Here is a 13,271-nt window from a genome sequence, read left to right as displayed (position 1 = left end):
ATCTAAGACGACATGAACCACTGCTTTACAAAATTCAAACTAATTGAAAGAATCATTGAATAGACTTTTAATAGTTTAAGAAGAATCAAAATATTTCATTCGGGACTCAAGACTGCAGATCTAGATGAAAACTGAAATTATTTTAAAAACATCAGAATGTTGAATCATTTTCCAGTGGAATAAGTCATTTTCAAAATGCAAAATATGAAAGTAAGTGAAGCTGTCAGGCACAAAGGACCATTTCTTCAGATTTTGTTCACATGAGAAAAGCATCAAGGTCAGATAAGAGGAACACACAGGAGTTACAGCCTACTATACAAGACTGGACTGTTAGGATTGTCATCTATGGTTACTAGAATAAATGCCAAAAAATGTTGGCTACCTACATAATTTTGATCTTTTTGCTTGTTTTGTTCTTTTTATAACTGCAGTAAGATCTTAATATATGAAAATACTTCAATTATTTTATTAAATACTGAAAGTAAGTAAATTTGAATCCACTTTTTTCTGTGGAAATTTACGGATGTAAATTTACATCCACTGGGCACTATGACCAGTGTCAGGTATGGCCATCTACTGTTATAAGACACCTTCCAACAGGCTGAAAATAGGGCGGCACAACATTAGAAAAACGTGACACTGTAGTGTTTATAATGATGTTGATCATCATGTTACTGATGCATAATAATAACTAAAGTTTCACCTCCAGTGGAATATAAATCTGGCATGCAAAGTCTGAAATTGGATCAACGAACAAATGTGGCATCCTGACTCTTTGCAATAAGACTGCACAAATTAATATTAGAATGACACAAACATAATCTTATCCCAAGGTGAAAGAGCGACCTTAAAATCCTACAGGTTTGCTCTGGCAGAATGAGGCATTATTTTTACAGATGGAAACTCCAGGACACAGTCCAGACTGAAACACCATTAGATATTCTTCGGGATGTTTTGAAGAAGAATAGAAGAGAGGCTCCAGCCCGTCCATCAGCAAAGGAAGCCAAAGGTAATTTTAGAAAAATGTCTGTAGATATTACACTAACATAAAGACAATCCCATGTTGCAAACAAATTCAACAGCTTGATGGAATTTCCTGTGTTAATCTTAAAGTGTAGAATTATTATTTCAGAAAACTATACCAACAAAAATTAATTTTGTTTATCCTTTAATGATGCAACTGAGTAAGGAGTAGCTAAAGCTCTTTGCTGGAGGGCATTTGCATGATATATAACATGCCATAAGTAGTTAAAAACTACGATTTAAATTCTTGTTGGATTTTGGTTACCTGCTAAATCTGATCTGTAGTTACCAATTATTAACCTACGAGCTACTATACCATTTAGTTTAAACAGCAGTTTGATGACATAACAGAGTCGGGAGATATCAACCGCATCATATCCAAGATAACGGATCCAGTCCGCCCATAGAAGGCCCCAGCAATAGACAGAAACAAGAGTAGCTCTAAAGCAGTGTAACAGGCCCACCTTTGGCTCCATGGAGATGAAACTATGACGGCCACGGCTAGATAAAGTGGACCTCTTGATAGTTCGACTGTGGAAGAAGTGGTAGTGGTCTTTGAGATCCCCGATCTGAAAAAACACACATGCAGAAATTAACATAATATCTTTACCTTTTACTGTAGCAGTGATACGGTAATTAAAGTCAGAAAATACCAAATATTTACTGATGAAACTTAAAGTGAACCGTCTATACACAAGTCATAAAGTCAGCTGTCAGTAATAAAAGTTGTGATATGACTAAAGCTTCATAAAACCAGGAAAATATTTAACTGTAATACTTATATTTAAAATGAAGATGGCGATGCAGAATAATCGGGGGGCAGTTGATGTGTTGATTTTAGATACAGAAGGATTTCAAGATGTTTATGTGTGCAAAAGCAGAGAGATGGTTAAATATTACAGTTTACCGGTATTACTCTAACTCTGACAAAGACATTTGGTTTTTCTCCTTTTCCCTCAACTTCAAATATTAAAACAAATTTCAACAAAAACTTTTATGCTGGGATGAAATTATTATGGATTTCACTTACAGGGTAGGGTAGGGTAGGGTAGGGCTTTATTTCTACCAGATGCAGAGGGAAACTACAAGAGCAGCAATCTGATTTCCCCAGTAAGAGACAATTAAAGATTATTCTATTCTATTAGCTGCCTAGCAGCTAATGCTACGTAGAAAACATTGTTTGTGGATTCTCGGTTTAATTGGTTACCAGCTCTTCAGATTACTCTTGGCTCTCTTCCACTTGGTTCCTCTCAGCACAGCATGCCATGACTCTGCTTATTTATCAGGGTTTTCCAATAGTTACAGCTGTATGGAACCAGAACCTTTTTTAGTACTTCCTACAGTACCAAGTGACCAAGTTGTGCTGGAAATGGGATAAACTCAGATTTTCCTTTTTTTTTTCCGCATAGCTTTTAGATCCTGGGTAGGGTTGGTATCACTTCTTGAGGAAGTCAGAAGAATCTCAGTGCAAATATTTAATTACAATATTTATAAGCATGTCACCTTTTCTTGAAATAAGAGTTTTTTCCATTGAATTCAGCAGGTAAGAAATTAAATTTGGAATAAGAGGATTAACATTTTAAATTTGAAAAACAAAATCACCCTCAATAATAATTAGGGGTGTTCCAATGCAACTTTTAATTTTCTTATACGATACCGATATTGACCAATACGATTTTAGCACAAATCATAGCAGCTTTTATTACTTTTTTTATAAATATCATAAAACAGCTGCCTTATACAAAATTAACCAATGAGTTACAGAAACCTTTAACAGCAAACATTTCTGTTAGTATCAAAGTATTCTAGATTTTAGATGCTGGCAGCTGAAATTTGATATACGTAAACCAAAAAAATTATATCAGACAGATATTAATATTGGATCAGGACAACTGTCAATGAAAAAAAATTATATAGTTGCATATATTTTATCTAATGATAGTGACTTCTAGTGGCTAAACATTTGCTACCCTAGTTTTAGCGATATTCTAGCATGAGTTTCAACAAAGCAATTTCTGACACTAATAAACTGCCGATTTTAACATTTACCATAAAAAAAAAAAGTAGTCAGAGCCAGACCGCTTTATGGGACCACTTTCTACCCTAATATGCTATATTCACAGGTCCTAATGCTTAGGTCTAATTTTTCTGATTCAAAACACTTCAGTCTGATTGGTTCATGACTCCAAAAAAGCTGCATGTTTGCCCCAAGTAGCAATGGGACCTGAACATATTTTGACTTCCATAACAAGCTAAAGAAGGTGATCAATAAATAAGAAACATTTTTACAATGGCATTTTGAGGAGCAGTGACACTTCTACTTCTGTAGAGAAGCCTCTGTGAATATGAGGAGTAAGTTAACATAGAAGTGTGATGAAATGTGACATGACCATACAGACTGCAACAAAAACTTTTAGACACTACAGGATATACATCCAGCTAAATACCACCTATGGAAGTAGCAAAGCTCAGTGTTTTTGAGAGATGAAAAGGTCAGAATTGGACCAATGAAAGAGCATTTGACAAGTATGGGTTAGGGGTTGCATATGGGGAAAGAAGAAAAAAGATTTGGGCTACCTGCCAAAGAGTTGCTAGCACAGCGCTTTAAACTTGTTAGTTGGTTTCACTTTTAATTTGCCAATTTTATCCTAACAAACCAAAATAAAACAGAATATGTCAGCATCAATAAGGGGTTTGATTCCTGTTTGCAGTGCTGTTGGTATACAAATAAAAACAAACCTGTCTGGTACTCACTAAATCAGCTTGCTGTTCAAAACAAGGTAAATAAAGACTATATTTTAGCACCCGTTTGCAGTGACCCTGGGAAAGATATTGTGATTTAGGTAGATAAACCCTCCACATTATGTTAGTCCAGATCAGTCAATTCCATCCATAGGAGGCTGTGTGTAGAATTTAGCAGTCCACCTGAAAACCTGTGTGGGGTAATTGAATAATCTCCCCAGTTTATCACTAGATTGTTCATAAAACTGCTAAGACCAATTAATTTGATCCAGATGTGGTCCAGCAGCATAAATCGAAGCGGTGGTAAAAGTACAGTCCTTGAGGAATGGCGTTCTTAAATTTGTAGATGCATCCAGACCTCTCTACAGTTGACAGTAATGTTAGCTCATCTCTTTAGAGCTCGCTGCACAAGTTTTTTTTATTCAGATAAGAACGGCAAGGATTGGAGTTTGAGACCAGTGATCTTAAAGATGTACGAGACCTGCTGTTACTGGAATCTTTTCACTTTTGTCCAAGGTTGACTCTAATTTACCAAGAATGGAACTTGAACTTGTGGAGGATAAAACATATTCCTCCTCGACTTCCTGGCTGTGTGTTTGCCATTATGCTAATAAATTAAGGAAGGTCTGATCCGATGCCTATATGATTGTTTCTGATCAGATTATGACGTTAATCCCAAATGAAGAAGGAGTTTTAACATCCAGAATGGATTCGGTTTTCCCACATTCCTAGCACACAATGTATGCAACTTGAAAGCTATAAGGAGAAATATATTCTGGGAGTAACAACTAAGGTTCCTTTGTTGCTGCTTTTGTTACTCATATTTTAAGTCCTAAAGGTTTAAAAAATAAGAGCAAGGAAAAGTTAAAGAAATTGTTAAAAAAAAAACTGAAATTAAGTGAAACGTTCTTTGACTGACATTGGATCGTAAACAGGTAACGCAACGGTTAACAGTCGGTGAGCTGCTGTAAGGTGAGAATTCTTAATAATTGATTAAGAGCATCCAATCCCTCAGATGATCAAACTGTCATGGCCCCCATGGCTCTAGTGGTGCATAAGAGCTCCACCACCACAGAGTCGATTGGATTAGCTTTCAGCTCTAACATACGCCAACATTTTCCGGCTTGCACTGAGAAGAGGAACGAGCAACTCCAAATAAATCCAAATCTTCGCCTCAAACATGTCCTTATCACCTCTCTTTTTTTATCTTTAAAGGCACAAATTATCACCGTAGTTATGACAACCTGTGATCACAGGCGCACATGCAGGTCCGTTACCTCTGCAGGTAACAGATGTTATCTGCATGGAACAGTCGCAACAGACAGCTACTAGTTCTCAATAGAAACAACAGAATAATCTGGAGACTGGGTGGTTGTAAGGAAGTGCGTGCATGGATGATATTCAGTGCTTTATAAGCTTGATTTTTCCCCAGATTAATTAAATTTTCATCTCACCTGCAGAGTACTCTTGGGAACTCAAACAAAAACAAACACATTGCCTCAAAATAAAACAAATATAACAATTGTTTAACAGCTCAACATGAAGATTTCGGTTTTAATCTGCAGAACTCTGGACAGTGGAGTTCTGTTGTATCATATTTTGCATATCTTGGAAGTAATCCTTAATGTCTTAATATATACATTTTTTTTTTTTTTATGTGATAGAGAACCATAAGGATATAGGACACCATAGTCAATTCTACTCTGAACAATTCTCAACAGCCCAGGTGAAACAATATAACCCAAGATCAAGAACAAAAGAGACAATTTTAAACTCTTTTCCAGACCTGGAATTTGCCTTGATTGATAAAACCAGAATCTCTCAGTTGTCCAGCTGCAGGACAGTTGTCTGAAGTCTAACAGCAGTAGATCTAACTCCTCGTTAGCTAAAAATAAAACCTAAATTTTTAAGGAGGGATATTAAAAAGTCCAGACTATATGGCTTGACCTTAAACAGACATTTTGTACTGAAAGAAAATCCACTATTGCGTCTGTTGTTGTTGCAAAAAAGCAAAACAAATCTATGACTCTCTTTTGACCCCCAGTCAATGTTCCTGATCTGTGTCGCCTCTAAACAACCTCCTGCTAGACATTTAGACTTTTATTGGAAGCACACAACATTTCCCGCTTAAAGCAGACTATGATTACATTAAAGAAAACCAAGAATCTTTATTCTCAATATAGAATTTAATAAAACATAGACAAAGAGATGGGGGGAAAAAAACACAAAAAAAAATACTTTTTGTGTCTAGAGGGGAGTGCTTGCTTTGCCAGCTCTGGAAAAGAAACTGTACAGCAAAGCATAATGATCTGTGAAACTAAACATCCAAAGATGCAAATACATTTGTTTTAATTCTAAACAAAAGGAAAAATGCACAGTTTTTAAAAATGGTATCCCCTTCTTTCTTCCTTTGAGGTACGTTATTTCTTTATTTGGGCAAATTATTTTTTCATTTCCCAGATCAATAGTCTGAAAATTATCACACATCTGAAGTCTAAGAAAACCATTCCCTACATGCAGTCTCCTTCAACAGAGGTTCTGCATGGAAAATCACAACATAACATGCTCCAAAGTCTAACGACCTCAACAAGTATGTTTGTGCTTGTATGGAGGGGGGGCTGGAGCATGTGGCATCAATGTAAACTGTACGAATAACCATCCTGAGCCGTTATTGATCTGAGGGCCTCCAGTCTACGTCTGGCTCCAAGTTATGACCGTCCTCAATAGGTTCCACATCCTCTCCCACTTCTTCTAAACACCAATTTAAACTGACATCCACATTTGGGGCCTCATCAGCTGATTTAGACTCAATTTGGGCCAGTGTCTTAGACTGGGAAGGGGGCTCCACGGCTAAGAGGATTACCCAGAATTCCCAAACGAGGTGCTCTAGTACTCCATGCCAACTCCTTTCGTCTATCTATGGTGCTCGCTTTCGATCCCTTGTTTTGCCATCTCTCTCAGTGTGTGCTTATCTTTGTCTGATTTCCTCTTCCCAACCCAGGAAAGAAGAGCATATTGTCCCAATGCTGCATTTTTTTCCCTTCCCATCCCCCCTTTGTATTCCTTTAAGCACTTGATCCCACGCACAATTAAACCCCTCTTCTAATTTAGCATGCATATCATTGTTTTATAGTTTATCCCTGGTTACCAACTCAGGCTCTAACACTGGTAAAACTTGCACATAAAATGGAATAATAAAAAAAATACATTTTCTATTCCCTAAAGTATGTTCACATTAGTATAAATGTTGTTCTGATAAGAAGGCTGAGGGCCGACAGAGATGTCAGAGTTCACATTAAGCAACCAGAGCGTGCTGCTATCAGTCCCCTGGGAGCGGCTTTCAGATGACCCCAAAATAAGGAAGTGGAGTGAAACTCTTGTCTATGAGGTGTCAAAGTCCAATGAGTACTCCATATTGAGATGGAAATCAGGGCGAACAGCGGGGGTTGGGGGCGCCAAACCACTCTAGTGGGGAATTCCTATGTGCAGGGTGGTGTAGAGGGGGTGGTATGGAAAAATTGGGAGTGTGTGTGTGACTGAGAAAGGGGGTGCAGGGGGTGGGGTGAAGAGATTCAACACATTAGTTGCTGTCAAAGAGAGGGGATAAACGAGGCCATTAAGGCCTGCTCTTGCCGGGAGTATGGTGGGTGGGCAGGCTGGGTAAGGTGGAGAGGGAGGGGGTGGATGGGGGGATTCAATAGCTGTTGACTAGGCTACCCCACAACAACCTGTCAGAATGCCCCCCTCCCCATGTTCTGTGTTGTCTGCACACCCAACGCTGGCAAGTGCAGGCATGAGCTGACCATGTATGATGGTGGTGCTGGAGTGTGTGTGTATGCGTGTGTTGGAACCACATTTCTTTGGCCGGCCACAGTGTTTAAACTTTGTTGAAATACATGTACGGACAAAAAAAAATAAACACAAAAAACAACCTACTTCCTCTTATAGTTTTTTATCTCTTAATTCAACCTCTCCTTTTATTTGTCAACTTTATTTAACTAATATAAATATTTAAAATCTTTTAATTAAACAAAGAACTGGCATTAAGGCAGCTCTTGTAAAGTAAATCATTATAAAATCAGGGTCAATTTAAGAAAATATGTATACATTTTGTTAAAAAAAAAAAAAAAAAAAAAGGGAGGGGGGGGGGGGGGGAACGTGTTAAATGAAAACTCTTTTTAATACCAGAGCAGCGTTTTGAATGTTTTCCCTAAATTGACCTATGGAGTTAGGCTTTAAGTCTGTAAAGTTAAGAGGCCTCCTTTCCATCACCCTAATCTTCAGCTTCCTCCATCACATTTAAATAAGAACTCTGGCACTCAAAAAAAAGAAAACATAATTACTTCCATGTCGGTCAATCACAAGGACTGTGAATCTTCTTAGGATATAAAATATTTTGGCATTGACTCAAACTAAATAATTTAAATGTAAGTCAACATTTTAAACAGAATTATGTTTGAAATTAATGAAGAAACCCGGTTTCAGAAGATATGTTAAATCATCTGATAAGATATTTCTCAGTGTATGACATAAAGAGGAGTAGAAACACTAAACATAAGAACATATTGTGCTATTATATATACATACATATAAAATGGCTTATTAAGAATAAAAAGATTATCCATGGGAACATCATAGTTTAATATGTCTCACATATAACCTGTATAGTATAAAAGTTTAGTCAGTGTCACTCTGGAAGTGTGGGTGTCCTGAGTCCAGAGACAAACGGCTCTGCCTGCTTCAGGTTTTAGTCAGAGGGGAGAAACACAGCAGACAGCTGGAAGCGACGCTCAAAGCAGCTTCACGAGTCCCCTGAATTAATCTGTGGAAACCCAGCGAGGAGGCACCTGTTGTGCCATCCTGCTCCCTGACTCCTGGTTCCCTGCAGCTCCGCTCTCCTGGTCTGAGGTCCGGAGAGACGCAGCTTGAGTTTAGAGATGCATTCTGCTTCAGGTTCAGACTCTAACCCTTCTTTTTTAAACGTCCCGCTTGTTTGAGTTGAAGAAAACATGAATAAATGACAGAACTCTGTCCAGCGCAGTCTGTGCCTTACCTGTCCCATGTTCCTATAGCCATATTTATCCGCTATTCGATCAGCCACCTCGGGTCCGCCGGCTATCCTGACTGCCCAGTGGTTCGTGTAAATCCGAGCTTTGCACGGCGGGGACGCAAAGCTGAGACAGAGCGCCAGGACGCACAGGAAGCTCCTTCTCCAAGCGGCGTTGTGGACCATCTTCCCCCACTTCTCACCAGATTCTTCTTCTCCACCTTCTCCTCAGCCGACCAGGCAAACAACCAAACTTCTCTCCTCGCCGAGCAAGACTCTCATAGAAACGGAAATATCCGGGATGAAGGGGAGAAAGAAGAAAAAGCAAACCACTCAGAGGAAGAGAGGGACAGAGTGGGAAAAAGCTCCGAAGAGGGGAAAAAATGCACCTTCTCTGCAAACCTCTGCTTTCCACATGGGAGAGTTGGAAGTTGGTCTACCCTCTCACTCTGCTCCTCTTTCTCTCACTGTTTTTTCCGCGGAGGAAGAGGAGGAGGTGTGTGCGTGCGTGCGCCGTGCGTAATCACGCGCGAGTTGGTTCGCATGTGTGCGCGCGCCCGCGGAGATTCTCAATGCTGACTTCCCTTCACCAACTCCTCGGATGTTGGTCGCTCAGCGCATCATGCTTTCATGTGGCGAAATGGCTACAGCGCCTACCCGCAAATAACTGGCTGACAATCCGGAGAGTAGAAACAACTCCAGCCGCGGGGTTTCTCTCCCGACTCCGCTGGGTCTTAAAGACACCCAGATTGTTGGAAGCAGCAGACGCAGCTCAGTAGAAGGTTTAGGGCAGGACGGGGGCCAACTTCAAGGGCTTCATCCAATAACGCCCTACCGACTGAGAAGTGTAACATATATCTAAGCAATGCTTTTTTATTCCTATATTAAAGTGTTTTGGGGTTTTTTATTGTACATTTGGAGAATCAAATTGTGGGCTCTGGAATTGTTGGGATGTTGACCAGAGGAGAATAACATAGATTATAAAGATATAGATGGTTTTATTCCATTTTATTCTTTTTTTTTTTATGTTTACACCCAGTGTGCTGCATGGTGGTGAAGATGGCTGCATTGGCAACAGGAGGTCTAACTGTTGTCTAACCTAGAGGTGAATGTTCCTTACAAATTTAGAACTGGTATAAGAAAAGTAAACAGGCTGTATTTATATGTTTTTATTGTAATGTTGTTTTACAAGTTCAATAGAAATGCAAAGTCCCTTTACCTGTTGGCCTCTCCTCATGGAGTGTTCTTCTGGTGCATGCATGGTTTCTCTCTATAGGCACCCTGGAAACATATCATGACTCTTAGTTCAAACAATTACTCTAAGTTTAGGTCAAGGGTTTACCTTGGCTCTTGATCACTTGAGATATGCATCAGACTATACCAAGACAAACTGGTATAGATGATGGTTGGATGCTACAACACAGAAACAATCAACATGTTTTTTTGATAATGCCGCTGTCAAAGAATCAGTCTTATGTACCTTTCTGAGCCCTTAGTCCTGCTGCATCTGCAATAAATACATTCATGTGTTGCCACATAAGCTTAAAGGTGACATTGTGAACAAGAATTTTACTTTATCCTCTGTGGATGATTTCTTTTACATTATGCTGCAACAATACATTACCTGACAAAACAGTCTGTGGAGGAAGAAGGCTTATAATTTAGATTTTATTTCCCTCAGAAAAGGATTTTGAAGAGTAAATCATAAACAAATAATCATTGCCATTTTGGGACACTGATGGAAGAAATAGTTTGCATATTTTCAATTTATCAAAGTTAGTAAAAAACTATTTTGCATCTGAAATCTCACCAGTAAACAAGTTCTTTTGCCTCTGCTGTGGAAGGCAAGCTTGGTCTGTCTGCAGAGCACTATTGACACAGACATACCAATGTAAAGTTAGGTAAACTGTGGCCTCCAACTCATTCACCATCCAGTGAAAATCAGTCATACATATAAAACAGAAACATCTAATTATTCTTATTTTCTAGAAAGATACAGGATCAATCCCTTTGATCGCCTATGGAGGACTGTTTCATTCATATAGCCTGTAGGAGAGAATATTCATTTAGGAGGAATTGTCAGCTAATAATCTCTTGACCTGAGCACTACTCAGGTGTCTTCACCGCTGGATTATTTTCACAGCATCGTTGCTAGTGAAACCCTTGATGTCATGCCCCTCATCAGGGCGAAGATCCCAGCTGACTAAATGCTGTCATCATGGAATGTGCTTGCCATTATGCGCCGCAGAGCCATTCATTCAGGCGTCCTTTGTTGACTGATGGCTTTTTGTTTTGTAGCAATTTACCAGAGTTGTTTAAGTGCAAAGCAAAAACTCTGCTACGCATGGTACACAAGTAAAAATCAGCCTAAATGCAGTAATTTGAGACAGATTCTTGTTGGATGGACGCACCATCACATTTCACAACATCAGGTAGGACAAGTTCATATCATGTACACAGAGGCATAACTAACTTCAGTAATAGTGGTTTCCATTTTTTATTTTATTTTTTTCATTTGGGAGAAAAGAAAAAAAAAATCAAAGATATGGACAATTTAAATCGAAGTACCAGGAGTTCAGTTTTTCCCTTCAGGTTCTGAGTGGTGGGATATGCTGTGCAGTGGCTTCACAGCTTCCTGTTTCCCAGGGGAGAATGAACTGTGTGAACCCCAACAAACCATCTTTGTCTTCATCTGAGAGCGGAGCGATCACAAGTGTCAGCAAACACTCTTAGGGGCATTCCTGTGTGCATTCCAGCGTCTCAATAAAATAACAGAGGGAATCGTCCATATAGCCAACGCACAGAATCCAGTGAAACATTACAATGGAGTACCCCCAGTGAGAAACTGCATCCAAGCAGTTTTATTCTCTGTGGCTAATTTGTTGGTTCAGTTTCAAGCTCAGCAGGTTCAGCATTGAGAGAAAAACGTGGTCAGAAAAGTGAACTCCTCTGTAAGGCTGTGAGCCACTGTCCATATCATTTAGTAATGGTTCAATTATGGCTTTACACTACTAAAGTGATTTTTTAAATATATATATATATTGTTTGATCATCTCGTCTTAGAACAAGACATTGGGTAAAACTTGTAATTTGCAGTTGCCAGAGGTCCTTCCTCCACCATTATGGTATCTGTGTTTGTGGGTGGGCTGCTTGAATATATGGCCTTTTAACTTCAGTTGAGCTTTAACCTCGTTGCTGTAGGCTCCAAACAATAAATCCATAATAGCAATTGTCACTCAGTTCCACTTTTTCTCAGTTTCCTAATCTGACATATTCTACAGTTTTTAAAGGCTACTGAAGTTATGCTGTTGTTTCTTCAAGCCAAATAAAAAAAAATTACTTTACTTAAGATTTAATATATGTATTAGAGTGAGAAGAGAGCCAACCTCGGCCCATGGATTAAAGTTTGAAGTTGCTCATGAGTAATTGCGGTATACTGCCACCTGGTGGTCTTTTATGGGTTACACAAGTGGCTCAGAGTCTAATTTCAGCTGTTGGTTTCATATTTTAGGTTGGAGATTAAGTGCTGATATCTGTTATAATCATCAGAGGCCAAAACTGTCCAGGTATGAGAATACCTGGACAGTTCTTCATAAAATATTGAACATATTTCTTTCATTTTAACCAGCTTAACATTAATACTTTGAAAATGTTTAATGTAATTGTGCAAACTGAAACTCAGATTATATAGATTTGTTTACTTGGAGTTAAAGATTTTAAGCTTTTATTTATTGTAAAATAAAATAAAAAGCTTCTTTTCTTCACAATAGCTCACCACTCATTGGGCTTTAAGCCAGAATAGTTTGCTGGCCCATCAAGCACAATGACACAGAGGTTATTATTTGTTGTGCTAACTGGACTTCAGGAACCACAGTTGATCAACAGGAGCAGAAAACAGATGAGTATTATGGACACTGGGCAACAGGGTGATTTTCTTTCCTCCTCAGTCTACTACTGAAGCCAGAATTCATCTCTGGGTGGTTGGCATTGTTCATCATGCAGGCTTTTGATATGTTGACTGCAGCCTCATCTACTCTTTGTGAAGGTCCCCTTTCTTGTATTATTCCTCAAAATCCTTTCATGGCTGCTGTTGGCTCTATTGCACATTTTCCTTCCAAACAATTTTCTGCAAATTTCTTTGTCAAATCTTTTAAATCCTAGTGAATAAAAAAAAAAGAAACTGTCACATTATGTACATCAGTTCCGATTCTTTAGTCTACTGACCTTTAAAGCAGGGGTCTTCAATATTTTCCAGGCTAAGGACCCCCAAACCGATGTCGAGATGGAGAAGGGAAGCCCGAATTATATATATTGTATGAAATTGTGTTATATCAAACTGGTCCTATAATCACTCTTATTACAGATGGAGTCATGTAAAGAAAGTAAATCTCATCCTGGGATTATTAAAAGTATTTGATTCGTTGAACGGACAGGTGTTGTGAATGAAATGGTGCCCAGC

The 13,271-nt window shown here is 38.8% G+C and overlaps 1 protein-coding gene across 5 annotated transcripts in view; it reads right to left on the bottom strand.

Annotated features, from left to right (window-relative positions):
• pcsk5b (proprotein convertase subtilisin/kexin type 5b) overlaps nt 1-9,509 on the bottom strand; it is a 119,155-nt gene extending 109,646 nt beyond the window's left edge. For 3 of the 5 annotated variants that reach the window (XM_038295520.1, XM_038295522.1, XM_038295521.1), the window contains exons 1-2: nt 8,819-9,497; nt 1,488-1,592 (exon numbers count right to left, since the gene is read on the bottom strand). In XM_038295520.1, the coding sequence (XP_038151448.1) occupies nt 1,488-1,592; nt 8,819-8,998 (285 nt within the window). In that variant the 5' untranslated portion in view covers nt 8,999-9,497. Of the gene's footprint in view, nt 1-1,487; nt 1,593-8,818 lie in introns of all 5 variants that reach the window. The other 2 variants (XM_038295518.1, XM_038295519.1) reach the window with 1 other exon arrangement.
• Between the last annotated feature and the right edge of the window lie 3,762 nt (nt 9,510-13,271).

This window comes from Cyprinodon tularosa, unplaced genomic scaffold (assembly GCF_016077235.1).
Source record: "Cyprinodon tularosa strain WSP-4 unplaced genomic scaffold, ASM1607723v1 ctg356, whole genome shotgun sequence".
NCBI classification, from domain to species: Eukaryota; Metazoa; Chordata; class Actinopteri; order Cyprinodontiformes; family Cyprinodontidae; genus Cyprinodon; species Cyprinodon tularosa.
The sequence above is the reverse complement of the archived record's forward strand: the minus strand, read 5'-3'. Positions and strand labels throughout refer to the sequence as shown.